The following is an 18,698-nucleotide window of genomic DNA, read 5'->3' on the forward strand; positions in this document are numbered from 1 at the left end:
GGCACTGGTAAGCTTAGCCCTCGCATGACGTTCCGTCCAATGCGCGTGCGAGCCGAAAATGTGGCTAGAGTTTGAGCCGTCGTAACTCCACATTCCGGCTGTGTAGGACCATGTTGTGTGGTATAGTAGCAAGCAAATGCTATTGTTCATTTTACAGGCGCCGAAAACATGAGCTCCAATTCAGAGAATCGAACTCCGGGTGTTTGGAAGCTATGTGCACGTGCTCAGCTACAATACTGCTAATTAAAACCCAGCATATCAACGGCTGACTGACGCTATTGATGATGTTCATGTGGGTGATGTTGCGCCAGGATTGGTTTTCCCTATTCAGTGTGGGAGGCTCCATCCCTCCTTCCCCAAATTCGGCTACAGCCACTCCCCTATCTTTGAGTAGAGGGACCCAAAGATAGGAAAAACTCGTGTTAAGCATTTTGTGGTATTAATCGTGTTTGTTACAAGTATCATCGCGTTGGTATCAAGCGTTTTATGTTACAAATGGTGTTTATTAATGCTAGATCCGCAACGTGAAAAGTATTTTAACTGCAACGCGGAACTGTATATTCCGACTCTTCATGGCGGGGGTATGGAAATGAAACAACACACACATTAATTTCCCGACCATAAATCCGATCATTCATGGCTGGTGTTTCCTATCACGGTACGACAACATTGATGACTGATTGATTCTGAGCGTGGGTGTAATTTGTGCCCCATTCCCCTATATCTCTATTTTTAATCTGGTGTAAAACAGTGTCACCAGTGTTACGCCTCACGCCTGAATCTCTGTCACTGTCATTTTACGCTAGCGCAGTCTTTTGGTTTCGGGAAAAATCCAACTGCTGTACGAAATGTCACTGTGTGCCGGACACTGACATCACTGTGAAGTCATACCATGACGGTGTCTTTTTATTGGCAGTTTGATTTTACCCTAGTTGAATTGTGAATTAAAAAACACTGCGTAAGCGGCGTCTCACAATGACTCATATTCGACGGTGGGTATTGTTTCACAAGTCGTTGTGGTTTTGAACCAATATCAAAATACTCTTCGTTAGTTTAAACTAACACTGACACAGACTCGAGCGTGTCATTTCTGGCACTGTGTGCACTGGTTTACACCGAAGTCAAAATACTCCCGAAATGGTAAGCGTTTAGGCATCAGTCAAGTTACACCCATTTTTCAGAGTTTTCTCAGTGCGCGAAATATCTAATCCTGACATTCCAACTTTGTATGGTGTAGACTGGATCAAGCAAATCAACGTAGGACGTCGATTTGTGCTGTCATCCTGTTGGAAGCATGATAAGGTAAGACAGATGCTTCATTGACGGATCTTTCTCATTTTTTAACTTTGCTCTTCGGTCAGTCGGAATTTTTTACTTATCTGCTATGAAACCTCACAAGTCAATAACGCCAATCGTGTGGTGTTCCTATTGCAAGGAGGCTCAAAAGAAACTGAGATATGAAACAGAACTAACCATTTTAAGCTCTTGGCGTTCTGACACCAGTATCGCGAATGAGTCAGACTATGTGCGCAGCAGTGACTTGGGCTGAGCACATCCGGGGGGCATCTTGTTGTTACCGTTATGCTCGGCTTACACTACTCCAGCCACGCGACTTCGACTAGTCAGTGTATGACGGCATCAACAGTCTTCACCAACAGTCCTCAAGTTATGTTGCACAGTCCCGCGTATTGAGCGACTAATGAGCATGCCGTCAATCATCCACCTTCCGATGGGTATGTGGTTGACACATGTCTGGCGACAAAGCTGGATGATGTTTTTATGGACGGCTGGTAAGGGCTCCTTCCACATATTGGACACGTATGGGCTATACATTAACATCGGTACACTTGGTTATGTTCGTTTTTAAGTATTTTTTTATTCTTATCGAGAGAAAGCATCAGTATATTGCAATATTTTTTATTCGTTTCAAAAGCGCGGAACAGCACAGGCGTGAAAATGAACTTAGATGTCTTCTCATTACTTAAATACGTCCGACGTCTCTATTTATTGAGCTGCTACGTAAATCACGAAGTAGCCATTTTGGCATGATCCTGTGTCTGACGCGATGGACACCTGCTTACTCCTCACAGCATGCCTCACGCACATGCGCAAGAAATACGAATGTTTCTTTTGTCGTACCTGATTCATAATAACGTGTCGTTGGCTTTTGCACCTCGTGACGTTTGCGATAAGCATGGCGTGATACTGCAACCAGCCGTAGTCTGTATTGCTCAGTGGCTCGTAGTTTTCCTATTGACAGGGAGGTCACGTGTCCCCCATAATATAATGCAACCTGAAGTCCTTTCACTTCCCCTCTAAAGCAACACGGCGAATTGGCATTCACTAATCAATGGAACTGACGTCATCACATCTACGGCGCACTAACTCAGACATGATTGGTTCATTCGGACATTAGACTCTCCAGCATAACGCGCCGACAGTAATGGGATGCCTGAATGTGAGTGTTGAGAGAGAGCGAGCGAGAGAGAGAGAGAGAGAGAGCGAGAGAGAGAGAGAAGAGAGAGAGAGAGAGAGAGACGAGAGAGAGAGAGGAAATAGAGACGAGAGAGAGAGAGAGAGCGAGTAGAGAGAGAGAGAAAGGAAGAGAGAGAGAGACGAGAGAGAGAGAGAGAGAGAGAGAGAGAGAGAGAGAGAGAGAGAGACAGAGAAGGAGAGAGAGAGGAGAGAGAGAGAGAGAAGAGAGAGAGCGAGAGAGAGAGGAGAGAGAAGAGAGAGAGAGAAGAGAGAGAGAGAGAGAGAGAGAGAGAGAAGAGAGAAGAGATAGAGATAGAAGAAGAGATAGAGAGAGAAGAAGAGAGAAAGAGAGAGAGAGAGAGAGAGAGAGAGAGAGAGAGAGAGAGAGAGAGAGAGAGAGAGAGAGAGAGAGAGAACGTGGGTCTATTTGGATTCTTCCTGGGCCTGGAGCGAGGAAGATATGATCCCGTCTGCCCAAAGTCAGGTGAAGGGGTGGTGTGGTGGTGGAGGCTGTCCGCATCAGTAGCTTGGAGTCTCGAGAGATTGTCTATCTGTGTCTCCAGTCTGCTGCGAGTCGCCATCTGTAAACTTCTACGACCAGGGCTAGGTAGCCTGACAACCCACAGTGTTACGACGAATAAAAACCTTCGCACTTCCATCGGGTCGGAAGTACAAAGGAAGAATCAATTGTAGAACGTGACACTTATTACTTGCTATGTTAAATCAATTCGACGCAAGCGCAACATCTGTCCAGGCTCAGCCTCTAAGCGCAAGTCACGTGTGTATGCTGAGAGACATATTTTTCATCAGGCGTGAGCGAGTTTCACCGGTCCCATGACAGCTGACTAGGCGGGCTCCTGTTCCCGCCCAAGACGACGCCACCGGAAGGGTGGCGTCAACAGCCATTGTCCATTGTCATCAATCATTACGTGTTCGAAACGCTCCGCCCGCCGGTGCGCGAGGCATGCATGGAGAACAATACGAAGCTTTGAGAAAGGCGGCATGTCTGCGGAAGACATGCCACTTATCCTGAGCCGCGGCCATAGACATAACTCTGATAGGCACTTAATATAAAAAGATGATGCTATACATTTTTGTCATAGATACTTTTCTGCATCTTTCTCTGCTAAATGCGTTCGGCTAACATAGGGTATGGCGCGTGGGACCGTGAGGTGCCTACCGAGGCCATAACTGACGGCGCGGACATGGACATGAATGTTTATGGTGTCTTTATTTTTCCTTTAGCGCACATGCATCCGTATTGCACTAAAAAATTGTTCGGTCTAATGAAACAGAGGTGAAACTGGACAACACAACACTTTGGTTCTATACTGGGCAATGTTTTACGTCAAAACGTATCCCAAAAACATCCAAAGCGCTAGCAATAAGAACAGATGAACGGCGGTAATGAGCATATGCGAGACTCAAGATTGCGAAACGCGTCTTGAGTCACACTAAAATGTGCAGCTGGCTTGTCGATGTTAAACATTCACACCAGGAAGTCAAGTCCTTAAAGACAGCGTCGTTAAGCACCGTACTTCCATTTGCTCTAAGCTACATTGCTGATCTAATGCTTGGGAGAGTATAATGTACTTTCGGATCCTGTGGCCTGGTAATGAACGCGACCAGGAGAGGATTTCTGCCTCGTGGCCCGTATATGATGCGTGGAGGGAGGTCTAGCCTGATCTCAGCAGCACTCAGAGCAGACAAGGCTGATGTCGACACGGACGTCGACCTCCAGACACCGAAACACCGTATCAATGAGTGCTCCGACTTCCGGCAGACATAAACGCATATGCACGTATTCCCTTCGGGCGAACTAGTAGTGGGCTGACGGTGCTTGCTATACGTGATTGATTGCTACTGAAAGGCACCGTTTTTACGGTCTCAACCGTGTTTCAAAATCAATGTCAACGGCATCTGATCACCCGCTTTGGCCAATTGTGGCCAATTGCCACCAATTTGATCACCGCAGCGATGGCAGGGGGCCGTTATACTAATGTTAAATATTTTGTTGCCTTGGCACAGTTTCGAGAATCTCCATAATTGGCCCGCGTAATAAAAAATTGAATTGGCTCATCCAACAATGACGTGGAGGACTTGAGCTTTACGCTGCACCCTGAAAGCGAAGGAGGAAAACAATTCATTACAGCCTAGGCCTTTGTTCTGGACTCGCCTTGTCGTTCTGCGCCTGCGCCATGGTCCGACAACATTAGCGTGGTCTTTCCGTGTGGAAGCGTGCCACGCTCTCGCGTGGCCTGGCACGACACACGCTGGGGGAGGGGACACGGCATCTCTCCGCAACGGAGGATCCCAGAGCCTAACAAAAACTGTCGGAGGTCAGAGGTGAAGCGCCCCGGGCGGTGCGCGGGCTGCGCTGGCCTCGTTTCATCAGAGGCGCCGCCGCCGCCTCTGCGGTGCATGGGCGTCGCGAGCGATGGCGCAAGGAGGCAAGGTCGGATCTTGACCCGTGCCCCGGGGCCCTCGCCGGGCCACCGGAGAGCGGCTGGCGCGGGCCCGCCTGGTGATTGTGCCGTATATAAACGGGCCGAGCACGCAAACGACATCAGTCCGCTCGCCACACGAACTATGAAGGTAGGGAAGTGCCGGCGTCTAGGGCTCGGCGCTCTCAGTAGGCTGGCGGGTTGCTGTGGCGTGGGAGTGGCGCCGCAGTGATATGCGCCGATCGGGTGCTCGTGATGCGTTGCCAGTCATCCGTGAGCTAGTGACATCGAGCTACGCGCCCTTCTTCCTGGATCGCGTGATTTGGCTGCCGCGTGTCTTCGTCCGCCGTCAGTACGTGCTATACCGCGCACTGCTGGCGATGTGATGGTCATGTGCTTTAATTTGCCGGCAGGTGTTTATCATTGCCGCCGTCGTCGCCGTGGTGGCGGCCGACAGCCCGCCGCCTTCGCGGTACCCGGCCCCGGCCCCCTCCTACCCGACCCCGGCCCCCAAGTACGCCCCCTACAAGCCCGTGGAGGAGTACCCGCCGGTAAGCGGCCGCTGGGATGGCCGAGCCCTGGCCGCGCCAGGCGCTGGTTCACTGCTCCTGGTGCCGCAAATGCGCCAGAACAATTGTCGTGGCGTTGGCGTGTTGTTCCGAACGTGTCGCACTTTGGCGTCACTGTCTCACGCGGCACGTGTTAGAATTATGTTGTGCAATTTTCGGCTTATAGCGATATGAGACATACATGATTTGACATATTCCTCAACCTCTTGAAATTTGGAGGACCTTGCGTGACCATACACATGCACTGATCCCTTTTTTGCGGATTCCAACGGTGCAGGGTAGCATGCGAAGAATGCAACCTGCACTTCCGGTCGGGTATTACCGATGCTGGTTGTCGTTTATCAATGGTTCCCTGGTGCCATACCCTTATTGTTAATTGCCGCATGCTCCTCCCTATTGCCCTTTTAATTATGACATAACTGCCGAGTGACCCCGCCTTTTTCCGTACTGACGTGTTCTGTCATCGGTTCAGGTGCCGCCCAAGTACGCGTATGGGTACGAGGTCCAGGACAAGTACACCGGCGCCGACTTCGGCCAGGAGGAGGCGCGTGATGGCTACCTGACCCAGGGCAGCTACCGCGTGGCCCTGCCCGACGGCCGCATCCAGACCGTCACCTACAAGTCGGAGGGCGACGCCGGCTTTGTGGCCGACGTGCAGTACGAGGGAGAGGCCCAGTACCCCAAGTACGAGCCTAAGTATCCGGCACCGCAGTACGGCGCGTACCCCGCGCCTGCCCCCAAGTACCCGGCGCCCGCGCCCGCCCCCAAGTACCCGGCGCCCAAGCCCGCCCCTAAGTACCCGTCCAACTAAGCTGGCCGCGGTGTCGGCGTGGTGCGGCGCGTGGGTGGCGTGCGTGCGCTGGCGGGCGGCTTCGGAGCGAGGCAGGCCCGTCCCGCCCGCCGGGACTCGGGTGAAAGGTGTGCGACTGTCGTCCGACCACCGTTTGTGATCAGTTCCCTGTTGATATTTATCGCGTGCTTTGTAAATAAAGTCATGCTGTGTGCTATAACAGACGACGGCTATTCACTTCGCCATCGCGCAAGACTTTCGGCCTGGCTCTAGCTCTATCAGTGGCGTGAAAACACCGGAAATGGGAGCCGCTTTCGGGATATGGCGACGCGACTGGCCTCAGACAGACCGTTTCCGAGGCAGCGGCTGATAACACCTCCCTGATGGCTGTGCTCTGTCAAGCGGAACGCCACTGGCGATTCCGGCTGTGCTAACGCTTAACGCCTCCTGGTGAGCACCTCCCATCTACGACAGGCCCCGAATTGGATCGGCGAAGCACTCCGCTGAATCCGATCTTCTCCGTTAAGAGCACAATCGGCTGTCATTCGGTTTCGCCGCTGCCATCCGTGGCAGAGATTACGACCCTAATTTCCGATCAGTTACACGCACAGTAAAACGATCAGAAGACGCCGCCTGACGGCTGAAAGCTCGTGGGCCCGAGATGTGCTGTCAGCCAGGCTGCTACCGTCCGTGTCCGCAACAAAGCCTGGGTCGTGATTCTCCGTCACAGCCAGGGGCGCGATTCATTCAAGTTTGTCCCCAGCGCAGCAAACTGCATCTAAAAAGCATCGTAGCACACTCCTTGGTAACCTGATTTCCTCAGTGCTAGAAACCTCTGCTCAACGAAGTTTTTCGGATCCGGTATAATGATCACCGAGGGTACTTTACCTGGGGCATGCCGAGCGAATCCCATGCTCATTTAATAGAGGCGTTGCCTTCCAGAAATGATTGCAGGGCTCCGATGACAATTTTAGACTTGAAGATGTCTTTTGTTTAAGGCATCTCCGTAGGTGTAATGTTTGAATTTAAGTGTATTGGGCTTCAGAAGCAATACCACGAGGCAACATCTCTTTGTCGAAGAAACAGGGTGGCTGTTGCGTGCGCGGGGCATCGAATGTGGTAAAAAAGCGGTGTTTAGTTATTTCAGTGTCCAGAAGTCACAAAACATGTGCATAGCTCGTGTTGGGTATATAAATATATATATATATATATATATATATATATATATATACATGTATATATGTTTGCAAAATCTGCAACGTTTCTAACCATTTTGGTGTTTCCACAGACTCATCAGCCTCGTCTGCTGCCTAAGCGTTGTGATGCCTGATGGTGCTCGTTTGCTCAGACTTGGAGATCAGCAAGGATTTGTTAGTAATTCTTGCTTGAGTTTCTTTTTGCCGGTAATGATCGCTTCGGCTATTCATTTTTGACTGTCGAGGAAATTATCACTGAAGGCTAACGACGTGCTTTATCATCCTAAATGCCGCTAAAAGCAACTGAGCCTTTTCCACTTTTCTTGACTGAACCAAGCCCTTCGATTGTACAATTGCAAGTCGATTCAATTTTAACTATTTCGTCTCACGCAGCATGATGGTACAGCCGCTCCACCGACTTTGTTGTTTAGTGATCAACGTGTTTGTTTGCATGCCATCGCCGACAGCCTATCATTTTCCGAACCAATAAAGTTTATAATCATTGTATGTGTTCATGCTTCAAATCCTGCTCAGATATATTTGTATACTTTTGTTCCCCTTCCAAAATGTTGTGGAGAGAACAAAGTGACTGCCAAGCCCGGCTCTTCCAGAGGAGGATGGCCAGACCGCTGTGCCCGTTTGTGAGCTGTCCCATTGTTGCCACATCGAGCCCTGGCGGAAAGGACAGGGTCAAGGCCGCGCTGACTGACTGGAGGTCACCTCACACCAGACAACCAAGGAGGCAGCCTGGGCGCACATTATGAATAATTGAGCCTCGATGCCCTGCGCAGAATCCGTCTGTTGCGACACCCCTCACATCGATCACTCGCGAGAAGGCATTGCGACGCGGAGGACTCCGACCACCGTGAGGTTTGCGAAGGACGAGTTTGTGTACGGATTCTTACGCTTGCGAAACGTGTCCAGGTGAAGGTGTTGCGGTCATGCGTTCAGGAATGATACGTGGCGGTAATCCGGGCTCCAAACTTAGTACGGCCGTCAACCGACAGCCCTCCTGAGAGAAATCTGTGTGTGGTATTACATGAAAGCAATGCCAACAACAGCCAGTCTTGGAGTCGAGGGTCCCCTGAATTCCGAAGGCAACTGTATGTTTGTCAGAAGGTAGCACCCATAACGCGAGGGGAATACACATCGGATTAGAATGAGAATGTGTGGTGTGCTTTGGTTCATGCTTTATTAAACTGCAGCCCACTTAGCTACACAGCGCATGGGTGAAAACAGCCACAGGCTCCTGTGGTTATCCCCAAGACAACATAGAGGAATGTTCAAAAAGTAGAAATTATATTTACCACGCGAAAGACCGGCAGCTTTCCCTCCCCGCCACTTGCAGCATTTGAACCAATCTGTCCACACTTCTACTTCGGTGTTGTCATCACTCTCGGTGTTGATTGCGTCCAGTGACAGCTATACCTCGCCGCCAGAGCGCTCGCGCCGCTGCGAAACGCTCCAGGCCCCCGGGCCAAACACCACAGCGCCGCCCCGGCTCGGCTGCGCGCGCCGCGTCGTCGTTTGATGTCCGTTCGGCGGCCACGGTTGGCTGGTGGCGCTGAACGAAGGCGGTATGAGAGCCGGCGCTCCAGCTCGGCTCCGGGGCCAATGGCTGGCGGAGGCCCGGGCGCGGCCGTGCCGCCCCCGGGTCATCGGCAGCTAGAGCTGCGGCGCTCAGCGGCCACAATGACAGGGCACAGAGCCCTTGTAGGGATGTGGGGAACAACACTTACAATGCATCTGCCACAGCCATGGATGGCTGTGGCATATCCAGGAATTCTGCATGGGGCGAGGTGGAAGCACAGCTGAATAGTTTTCGTTGGAAACCCAGCATTTGCTTGCCGTAAAACATTATCACATGTTGTTGATCTGTTTGGCTTTATATGTGTCTCAAATTTGAAAAGGCCACATTTTTTCACGCACCTATGCATAGAATATCCATGCATGAGCAACGTACAATGTATATATATATATATATATATATATATATATATATATATATATATGCAAGTGGCAAGACCACCGAATAGTATGGGTTTTCAGCTCCAGACAGCTGGAGGCGGCCACAGGCGTGCCAAGGTAGTGTGCGACTTGTTACCCTAGCGAAGATTGCAGGTTTCTTTCTGTATGCTACATTTGTGTCACTTGCTCACTACGTCTCTGTCACGGCGGCTCACTATGTATCTAGCCGAAGGGGCGCCGAAAAATCATATAAACCGAGACCGTGGTCCACGTTCCACACGCCAAATGCTTAAACAACATACTGAAATCCTGGCATCCGCACACGATACAGAAAATTCAACACCCTGGCGGCGCTGTTTACTCACGATTACACGCCAATACTGGAAATAAAAAAATAAATCCAGCCATTGTCGGGAGCAACACATCAGACAAGTTTCACGGACAAGGAACATAGTACTGGCAACGGCCCAGAGAAATGCGTTTGATTTAGCAAAATGATTAATGCTGTATGGTTGTAGCGTGACTTATCAACAAGAGTGTCCGGGCATGTCAGCAGAAGGGACACCGAAAACACCGCGAAGCCCCCCCCCCCCGAGCAAATGTAAAGAAATCAGGGGCAACGCGGAGTACTCCTTGGCGATCAGATTTACCCTGTTAGTGGACATGTAGGACCCCAGGAACAGTAAAGGGCCTCTGACACCGTAATGTAATGGGCCCTAGAATCTTACAGTTACCACCCTCTTGGTCAGTGAACAATCATTTTGTCTGCTCGTGGGCCCTTCACCTTTACTGGTGACTGTCTTTGGTCGCCTGCAAGCCCAAAACATGCCCAACTTAGTTGCGTTTGCGTTAAAAAAACTGCGTCTGCTCTACCGGCTATGAGCCCCTTGGGATCCCAAGGGGGCATGGTCCCGTGCTCCCCCTCCTCTGAATCCGCCTCTGCATGCAATAACCTTGACGGGGGGCGTGTCCGGGAGGTCGCCATGTGAATACGGCCCTGACGGTAGGCCTCCTCGCGCGCGTCGAATACGGTGCAATAGTCGAAAGCTCCTTAAAGCTCTCGTGGCTTGTCTTGCTTGTTTAAGTCTCACGAGCGCTTCTATCGTTTGTTTCAGACAACCACATATGAAAGGGACGAATGCTGGAGGCGCCAGCTGGCCGCAGCTCGGTGTCCCTTGCAGCACAGTCGAACGCAACACCGAGTAAACAACAGGCTTGTTCGATGCAGTGAAAAGTGCAACTTCCTTGCACCACACCGCGGACGCCAGTCCGGAGCAATTAGTCGCGGTAAAAGCAGCATGACGAATGCGATGAGATAACGGCGACGATTAATCACAGCCGGCGGCTGTTCCGACCGCGCGGTGGGCGTGCCGGAGCAGCGAGGTGCCGCGGCTCACCGCAGCGCCTGGCGTACGCCGGTGAAACGCGGTTACTCGGCCGGAACGAGGCTGCAGTCGCTCATGTAGAAGCGCCGGCGCCAACCAGCTCCGACCATCTGCCGTCGAGGAGCGCGCCTCGGGCGGACTTTCGCTCTCGGACAGCGCTGGACAGTACATAAGAGAGGGAGGACCAGTGCGCCCAGTGACGAGCTTGTCTGGTGGCGCACGCGGAAGTGCGAGCAGTGACGAACGGGAGCAGGGTGAGAAGAACGGGAGCGGGGTGAGAAGAGCGGAAGGACTGTGACGGGGGACGAGGATGAATCTCGCACTCCAGGTGAGCAGGGCGTCTAGCCGATGTGAGCCACACTAGGCTTAAGATGGCATAGCCGCGAGCTGAGCTCGGCGCATGAGCTCAGCTCGCGTGGCTTGCCTCAGAGTCCGTCTTTCTGATGCGTGTCTAAGCCATCGATGACGTCCATACGAGGACTGCACTGGTCGCACCACTCCTCCGCATGTAACGCCGGCACAGTCTCCCGTAAGTGTGAGGCAACGGCCCCCCGCCACGCTGGCCGGCAGTCGGATGACAGACAGCGCTCCTCTGACCGCCAGGTGGCGCGCCTGCTGGCCCTCTGCGTGCTGGTGACGGCCGTCGAGGGGATGCGCGTGAGGGTCAGAGGTCGCCGACAGCGCCCACGTCGGCCAGGTCAGTCCACCGGCCTCCGGTCAGCCCCCTCGTCTTGGCGTACCTTGGAAGCAGGCTGACGCCGCCGTGGTGTCCGAAGGCAGCCCAGGAGGCATGCGTAATTGACTATACCTATAGCTATAACCTATGCTGTGGGATCATCATTGAGGTTATTCTCCTATTCTAGATGTAACCATAGTCCGATATTTTAATTCTGTTCTCACCATGGTTTGCTTTTCATCGCTTATTATCGCAGTTTGCATGCATGTCCACGGTCTTCAGTAATAGCGCCATAGCGAGAGCGCCTCACCGCCTGCTGCGTTGTGAACTTCGCTGGGATTCAGCCTTAAGCCACACCTTAGCGGGCGCCACGTGACGTAACCCGACCCATCCGCCACCGGCAGGGCAGCGCCAGCGCCCGCGGGCGCCCATCTTCCTGGCCGTGCCCGGCACCGAGGCTGTGCCCGTTATCTCTCCAGCCGGTGTGCAAGAGGTGCTCAACATGGTGGCCGCCGCCCGCCGCCCTGCATCCTCGCCGCCGTCCGCTCGGCCGGCGCAGCCCGACTTACCCGCGCAGCCTTCCTTCCCCGCGGAGCCCTCCTTCGCCACAGAGCCCTCCTTCCCTCCGTTCCCGCCGGCCCCGAGCGTCAGTGACCGCCCCGCCGTGTCCTCTGGCGACGACCTGCCGCGGGCGCCCGACGGCTTCGGCGCTGACTTCTTCAGCGGCGGAGACACATTCGGCAGTTCCCTGCCGCAGTTTCCCGACATCTCTAGCATCTTCAATGACGCGGCCGTGAGCCGGCGCCGCGCCGGCGGCTCGGAGCCGGGCGACGCCGGCCGCTCCCGCCGGCGGTGGGGTGACGCTGGGTTAGACTCCGACTCCGACTCCGACCCCGAGCAGCAGTACGCCGACCTCTACTACCGCGCAAGTGGGTGTGACTGATGGGCTACGCTTCAGAGCTACCGCGCATAGAGGTGTAGCACGCGAAACTTCATGACCGGATGCGGAACGAAGAGGCTCGCTTCTTTTATTGCAGAGAATTTAAAGCGTGCCGTGTCGCAGCGAAATAAAAAGTAGAACTGTTCCTCCACAGTGATAGGCGAGAAAATCTGCCTATGCCACGCTTCACTGCAACGATTATCGCTTTTGCCGCATTACCGCGCACTCTGGTGCAGCCTGCGCTTCTTTCTGTCCAACGTTTAAATTTGTGTAAAGTCAGGATTCTATGCTGATTAATTTCTCAAATTTCCTTGTCATGCATGTTACAAATCAATGAATTGCCTAGGCGCGACAGGATGGAAAAGACACGTGTTCAGACGATAAACAGGCACGCTGCATATTAGCGCACAAGCAGCTGCGCTGTATGATCAGCTCAGAACTGTCCACAGAGCGCGGCAGGGTGATGGGACGAGTGGAGCGAAGCTACCGCTTCTGAGTACGGATGGCCGAGTGCATCTTAATTGCGTACCACTTTGTTAGAATGCGCTTTACTGTAATCTTCCGAATGTAGCCGTGCGCACGAGTGCATTGCCCAATGATCTGGCGTTTCTGCAGCTGTTTCACGAACTGTCCGTTTTGCAGGCTTCGCTGGTAATTAGATGACGCAGCAGTTGGTGACACCCACATCTGCAGAGAGAACGTGGCTGCGGGAGGAAGCAGCAGCTTGGAGACCTCACCCGTGTTATGCCTGACGGCGGTTTGCTGCTAGCTCGGCTGAACATATCAACACGCCAGCCGGGCAGCGTCGGACGTGAGCCGCATTGAGAAGACTGTTAGAAATTCCTGAGACGTTTGTTCGAGCTCGCTTCAGGTACTAGTAGGAAATTGTGTTATCGGCGAAACGAAACGTTGTGTTACGATCCAGAACTGTGTACTACCTCTGCACCGTTACTTCCGGGTAATGACGGCGAATTGCGCTTTAACTCGATCAAATTTGAGTACAAGACCGTTAGAGGCGATACCAGGGCCAGTTATCAGCGACGCTAGACTCAATTACGTGCGGTAGTTTAGTAAGTTATCGTTGGATGGACAAGATCCTAATACCCATTATTATGTTACGCATTTGATGCTTGCTTTTCTTTGCGGTTTGCATCGTGGTTACTTCTGAGGCTTTTTGTTAAAACCCCAATAAACCTCAAATCAGCAACTCGCGTTTTTCTGTCGCCTTTGTGTGGTGTCATACTTCTCAAGCCCAGTGATCATGACATACTTAGAGTCTTTCGGCGATCTCGGCTGGACGGGAATCATGAGAGTGGCATGTCCTTCATTCGTTTCCTGTTCTCTGGAGAGGGACATGGAAACGCGTCACCACGCCGCGCATTCACGCCTGTAGCGCAGCATCACGGTAGTGACCATCAAACCAGCTCGAGCGCCAAAATTCGAGACGCCATGAGAGGGGCCAAAGATCGGGCCCAGCCCTCCCCTGGTGACGCGGTCAGTGGAAGCCAGCATCCCAAACGACGGCCCCCCGCCCTACCGCAACGTTGCTGGCGCCACGTGACGCTCCTCTCTCCGACCCGCGTCCACAGACAGCAGCAGGGCCACGCAATAGGGCCCCCGCAGCGCCCGGACGCGGCGCGCTGCTGACGAAACGCCCACCCCCTGACCTTGGGTGGCCTCGGTCCGCGGCCGCAGCCCATCAGCGTGCCCGGCTGACCGCGGCGACCTCTGGCGAGACAGCTCGCACGAGGCTCTGAGGACCCACAGACGCCGGCGGTCGTTACAGGACCACCGCTGGTCTTTCATCAGGGCTGCTTTATTCATTTATTTATTTATGCACATTATGTGGTAATTCCATACAAGATGTCTTTTCTGAGTCTTGAGTCAGACAAACAAAAAACGATGGCTCAAAGGATTAACAATCATGAACAGTACAAAACACACACTCAGTGATATATGTGATAGTGTTAACGAAGCATGCGGTCGCCTAGTCAATATGTAATTGGCCTTTCACTATGTGCTTTCGCACTTTTTCCATATCTATAGACTAAGACTTAAGACTTTAAACTCTCTCGTTTCTGAGCCAGGACACGCGAACTTACGCAGACTATTTCGTACCGCCTATCCCAAAGTCACCCTCAGATGTATGACATCGAAATACCACACGAATTCCGCCTCTTCAATGGCCGTATTGTGTCCAAGGTCAAGACAAAGATGACCATTGATTTTTTGTGTCTGCGGTACGTCAGCACGAACGCCGCGTCAACGGACAGCGGTCGTTTTTCGACCAACCAAACGCGTTCAATGCAGGTCTCGATCACAAACCGCGTTTTGTAACGCATAGGGTAGACATTTGAACAGTTCTACCACTTATGACGGACAGGAGGATGGGAAGCAAATATGGTAAGAAGAGCACCGTGACCGAGAGTGCGGAAGCAAATGAAAACATGCTTCCCCGGAAAGATGTACAAGGGGGCCACGAAGGGGGACTAAAACACGCGCACATTAAAACTAAATGTTTTGTCACACACATGAATTAAGATGCAGCCTTGCGGAGAATTAAAGTACTATAAGTGAGTCATCTCGTCCGCTACGAAGGCGACTCTGACACGACTAGTCTGGCAGCGACTCTGACATCATAGGCACGTTTCATGACGTAATAAGCTGACCACGTTTTAAGGAGCATGCATTCTAAATAACGAAATTTGGTTATCTAGGGCAGTCGCTTGCGCTTAAAAGCATATATAAAAGCTTCAACAATCTGTATCATCAATAGCCTATTTATATGCATGCATATATGCACACAAATATACATATAATGCATACATGCATAATACTGATACATGATACTAACAACTATCAAAAATGATAATAATCTGGTCAAGCTTAACATCATCAACAGTTACAAGTGGCCCTATCTATCATATCTAATGTTTGGCTCTATATATACAACTGTGAAACATCCTCTTTAAGACATGTATTGCCCAGTGCACGGATGGCTGGGATAGGACATTGATAGGGATGATAAAAAACGGAAGAGTATATGCACTATACACGCATCAAGATTTGATGTGTTAAACACATTCTACCCGCAGATTGGTGCACGTTCTACGCATGTATTAGCAGGCTATTATAGGCTATTCTAGGCTAACACAGGCTACGAGTGTAACGGGGACCATCTAAGCGGGCATTGGGTGACAGCTTTTTGGCTGGGCTATGGGTAGACCTCGTCGGCCGGGCACTGGTTGAGACCTGTCTGGGCGGACAGTGAGCAGGAACGAACGCCGGGAAGTGGGTAATGCTTGTCCGGCCGGACAGCGAAGGGTATCTCTTTGACCGGGCAGTGAGGAAAACATGCGTAGTCTGTCAGTGGAGAGAACTTTTCTGCACAGCTGTCAGTGGCGGAGACCGGTTCTGACAGACAGCACCTTGGAAAAGGCATATCGTAGCTCGAAGGAAGGCATTGTTCGGCTACACTCGTACAGCGGGCACACCCCGCACGGCCGGGCAGCGGACAGGACCCATTTGGCCGGGCCTCGGGCAGGACCAGTCCGACCGGCCCGTGCCGCAGCGGCAGCGGCAGCGGCCGGTGCTGCACCCTGCTGGCGGCGGCGGTGGCGGCGCTGCTGCCGGAGGTCAGTCGCCCGCCCGAGCAACCGGAACGGGCCAACGGTGTCGGCACCCATGCAGCGCGCGCGCCGCCGCCCGGCAAGTGCGACCGGTACAGAGCGGCGACCGCGCCGGCCCGCCGCACACCGCACACCGCACAGGTCACCGTCGGGTCGCCGCACCCCCACCGAGCGCTCCGGGTCAGACCGCTCTGGCGGTAGTGGAAACTGAGTGACGCCGGTAACACCCGAGTGACGTCGTTGAGATCTGGTGACGTCAGAGTGCAGGTGTGGACGGGAGCTCTGCAGCGCTGCGGTGGCCCGTGGTAGCAGCAATCTGAGACCCATCATGCGGCGCCCAGGCCTGCTGGGTGCGGTTGTTTACATCCTGCTTCAGAACGGGTTTGTACCGGTAAGCATCCTCAGCAACAGTCACATGTTATCAACGCGACCACAGTTCTAATGTTACCAATTATTGGTTCCTGACGAGCGTGGTGCTGATGCCGAAGAAAACTACCGATGGGTTAAATGTTTTTAACATGTTTACGGGAATGGACGAACGCGCTCGACGCAGTGCGCAGAATACGTCACGTACTTCCACGTCGTCGTAGGTTCATGTGGTCTTCTCCTCCATGTAGCATGTGCATCATGCATAAATTGACGATTTGTCTATCACACATGCACGTGGTGATATAAATCACAGCAGCATGCATGCACGGTTATAAAATGACAGCAAAAAATACATCAAATGAAATGCGACAAATTGGTCTCCAAATATCATTTTGCTCTCAGTAACATATGGGAGGTGTGTTTCAGTCCTGAGACGAGGTAATCATTTTCGCCTGCGAAGCCATGCTCTAAAACGTGGCCCGCTTGATATAGCTGTAACAAAAATTAGGCCGCACCCTCATATTGAATTAGCTTGACTGTCAATGTCGTCAAGGACTGCAAGACCCTGGACTGTCGTGGTACGTCAGGACCATGACAGTCAATAGCAGTCGACAACGACAATATTCAATAGCAGTAAGAATACGTGGCACAGAATGCTGTCCACCTTGTCGTGCAACTGAGCGTTTCAGGAATGTAAAGAAGAAACCTATTATCAATGGAGATGTCTGGAAGCACATTTCAGAATAACGCCAGGTAGCGCTTAAGCTTTTTTCACGATGAAGAAATGGAAATCGAAGCGACCGACAACACAATTGACATTCCAACTGAGCCCATAACAGTACCAGGGGTTGGAACTCAGAAGAAGCATCAGGAATACCGCATTAGCTTGCAAAAGCTACATGATAAAATATGAGTATACCTACTTGATATGGCAGTGTTTACTCTGTCCAACAGTTAAGTACAAGATGATAAAAGCTTGGACGCAATGGGCACTATTTCGCCCGAGATTCCTGAAAGAGAGCGGTTTAACAACGTAGATAGGCATCTCGGCATTCATCTTGAGCGGCCTCGGACGTGGTAAATATGCTCACTCAACTTTGTGTTTTTTTTGTAGTTTTTAAATTGCTTTCGATACATCAAAGAGCTTTCTTAACTCATTCTAGAACGAGTGCAATATTCTGACTAACACGCGCTCCGGTGGGGGTCAAATTGACCCCCTGCCCCGAAGGTTTTGCCGGAATGGTTTCCGAACGGCGCGGCGTAACCATGCCAAATTTTGCATAGCTTTATACAATTGAGTAGCAGATAGTTTGATATCAGACATTTGATGCACGTTGTAAGGTCGCTGACCTACAGCAGGTCAAAGCCGGGCCATGGATTCAGCGGAGTCAATTTCTAGGGAATCGTTCAATCTGATGCAACAACAGAGTGTTAGACGAATCCATACATCTCTGAAACGCTTTCTTAGACAACACAACAGCTGAATGAGCAAATTACAACGACCTAAGATCAGTTATGAAAGTTAGACGAAGGTCAAAACCAACATATTTTATTGCTCTAGGTCTTGCTGTATGGGATAGTTTCTGGTGCTCATTTCGAATTTATTGATAGCAGGAACCGCGTTTTGCATTTTCCATGGACCTCTTAGAGGTCAGAATAGGTCATTGATCTAAAATGGCCCAGGTCAACATTTGGTTTTTAGGAGCACACTGCTTAGCGTAATATTTGTCGCTTATTCAAGTGTAAAACTAAGAGCAGTTTTGTATGATTTTGGTCACCATGACCTTCAGAAGGTCAAACAATGCCACTGATCTTGAATGGGCATGCGACCTTTTGCTTAGAAACAGGTGCCTGAGGGCACTTTGGAGATCAACCTGGAATTTGACCTCGTTTGACCTTATTTGACCCGAAGATCATGACCTAGGAACCTCAAACTTGGGCCAAGTGAGTTCACGTACAAGTAAACACACCCTATGAATTTGGTGTCTCTAGCTCTCATAATTCTCGAGATCTCAGGGGGGGGGTCATATTGACCCTCCCCCACCCGAGCGATGAGCATCCAGTCGGCCACCCGGGTGCGTGTTCAGTAAAAATGTGCACTTCAGGCACTGCCTACATTGCAACAAACAAACCCTCTTGAATTTCAGTCTGAGCACCCTCCGCTATACATTATACGTTTAAATTTTTCTCTTGAAGCCACCCACCTGTGTCACGCGTATCATGCTCGGAAATAAAGGCTGTGTGAAAAGACCTCACC

The 18,698-nt window shown here is 51.7% G+C and overlaps 2 protein-coding genes across 2 annotated transcripts; both read left to right on the forward strand.

Annotated features, from left to right (window-relative positions):
- The first annotated feature begins 5,064 nt into the window (after window positions 1-5,064).
- LOC119107434 (cuticle protein 7) lies at window positions 5,065-6,487 on the forward strand. Its single transcript, XM_037230872.1, has 3 exons — window positions 5,065-5,070; window positions 5,333-5,470; window positions 5,961-6,487. The coding sequence occupies exons 1-3, from the start codon at window positions 5,065-5,067 to the stop codon at window positions 6,297-6,299; spliced, it is 483 nt and encodes a 160-aa protein (XP_037086767.1). The 3' UTR covers window positions 6,300-6,487.
- A 4,523-nt stretch (window positions 6,488-11,010) lies between these two features.
- On the forward strand, window positions 11,011-13,643 carry LOC119110393 (putative GPI-anchored protein 58). The gene is made up of 4 exons (XM_037234207.1): window positions 11,011-11,155; window positions 11,431-11,524; window positions 11,908-12,432; window positions 13,086-13,643. The coding sequence occupies exons 1-4, from the start codon at window positions 11,138-11,140 to the stop codon at window positions 13,100-13,102; spliced, it is 654 nt and encodes a 217-aa protein (XP_037090102.1). The 5' UTR covers window positions 11,011-11,137; the 3' UTR covers window positions 13,103-13,643.
- The last annotated feature ends 5,055 nt before the right edge of the window (window positions 13,644-18,698 follow it).

This window comes from Pollicipes pollicipes, unplaced genomic scaffold (genome assembly GCF_011947565.3).
Source record: "Pollicipes pollicipes isolate AB1234 unplaced genomic scaffold, Ppol_2.1 Scaffold_2555;HRSCAF=2994_pilon_pilon_pilon, whole genome shotgun sequence".
NCBI lineage: Eukaryota > Metazoa > Arthropoda > Thecostraca > Pollicipedomorpha > Pollicipedidae > Pollicipes > Pollicipes pollicipes.

Excerpts from the sequence above, each read along its gene's own strand:
- LOC119107434 (XM_037230872.1), top strand. Across the intron at positions 5,471-5,960 it reads CCGTGGAGGAGTACCCGCCG|GTGCCGCCCAAGTACGCGTA; the intron begins GTAAGCGGCCGC and ends TCATCGGTTCAG.
- LOC119110393 (XM_037234207.1), top strand. Across the intron at positions 11,525-11,907 it reads ACAGCGCCCACGTCGGCCAG|GGCAGCGCCAGCGCCCGCGG; the intron begins GTCAGTCCACCG and ends CGCCACCGGCAG.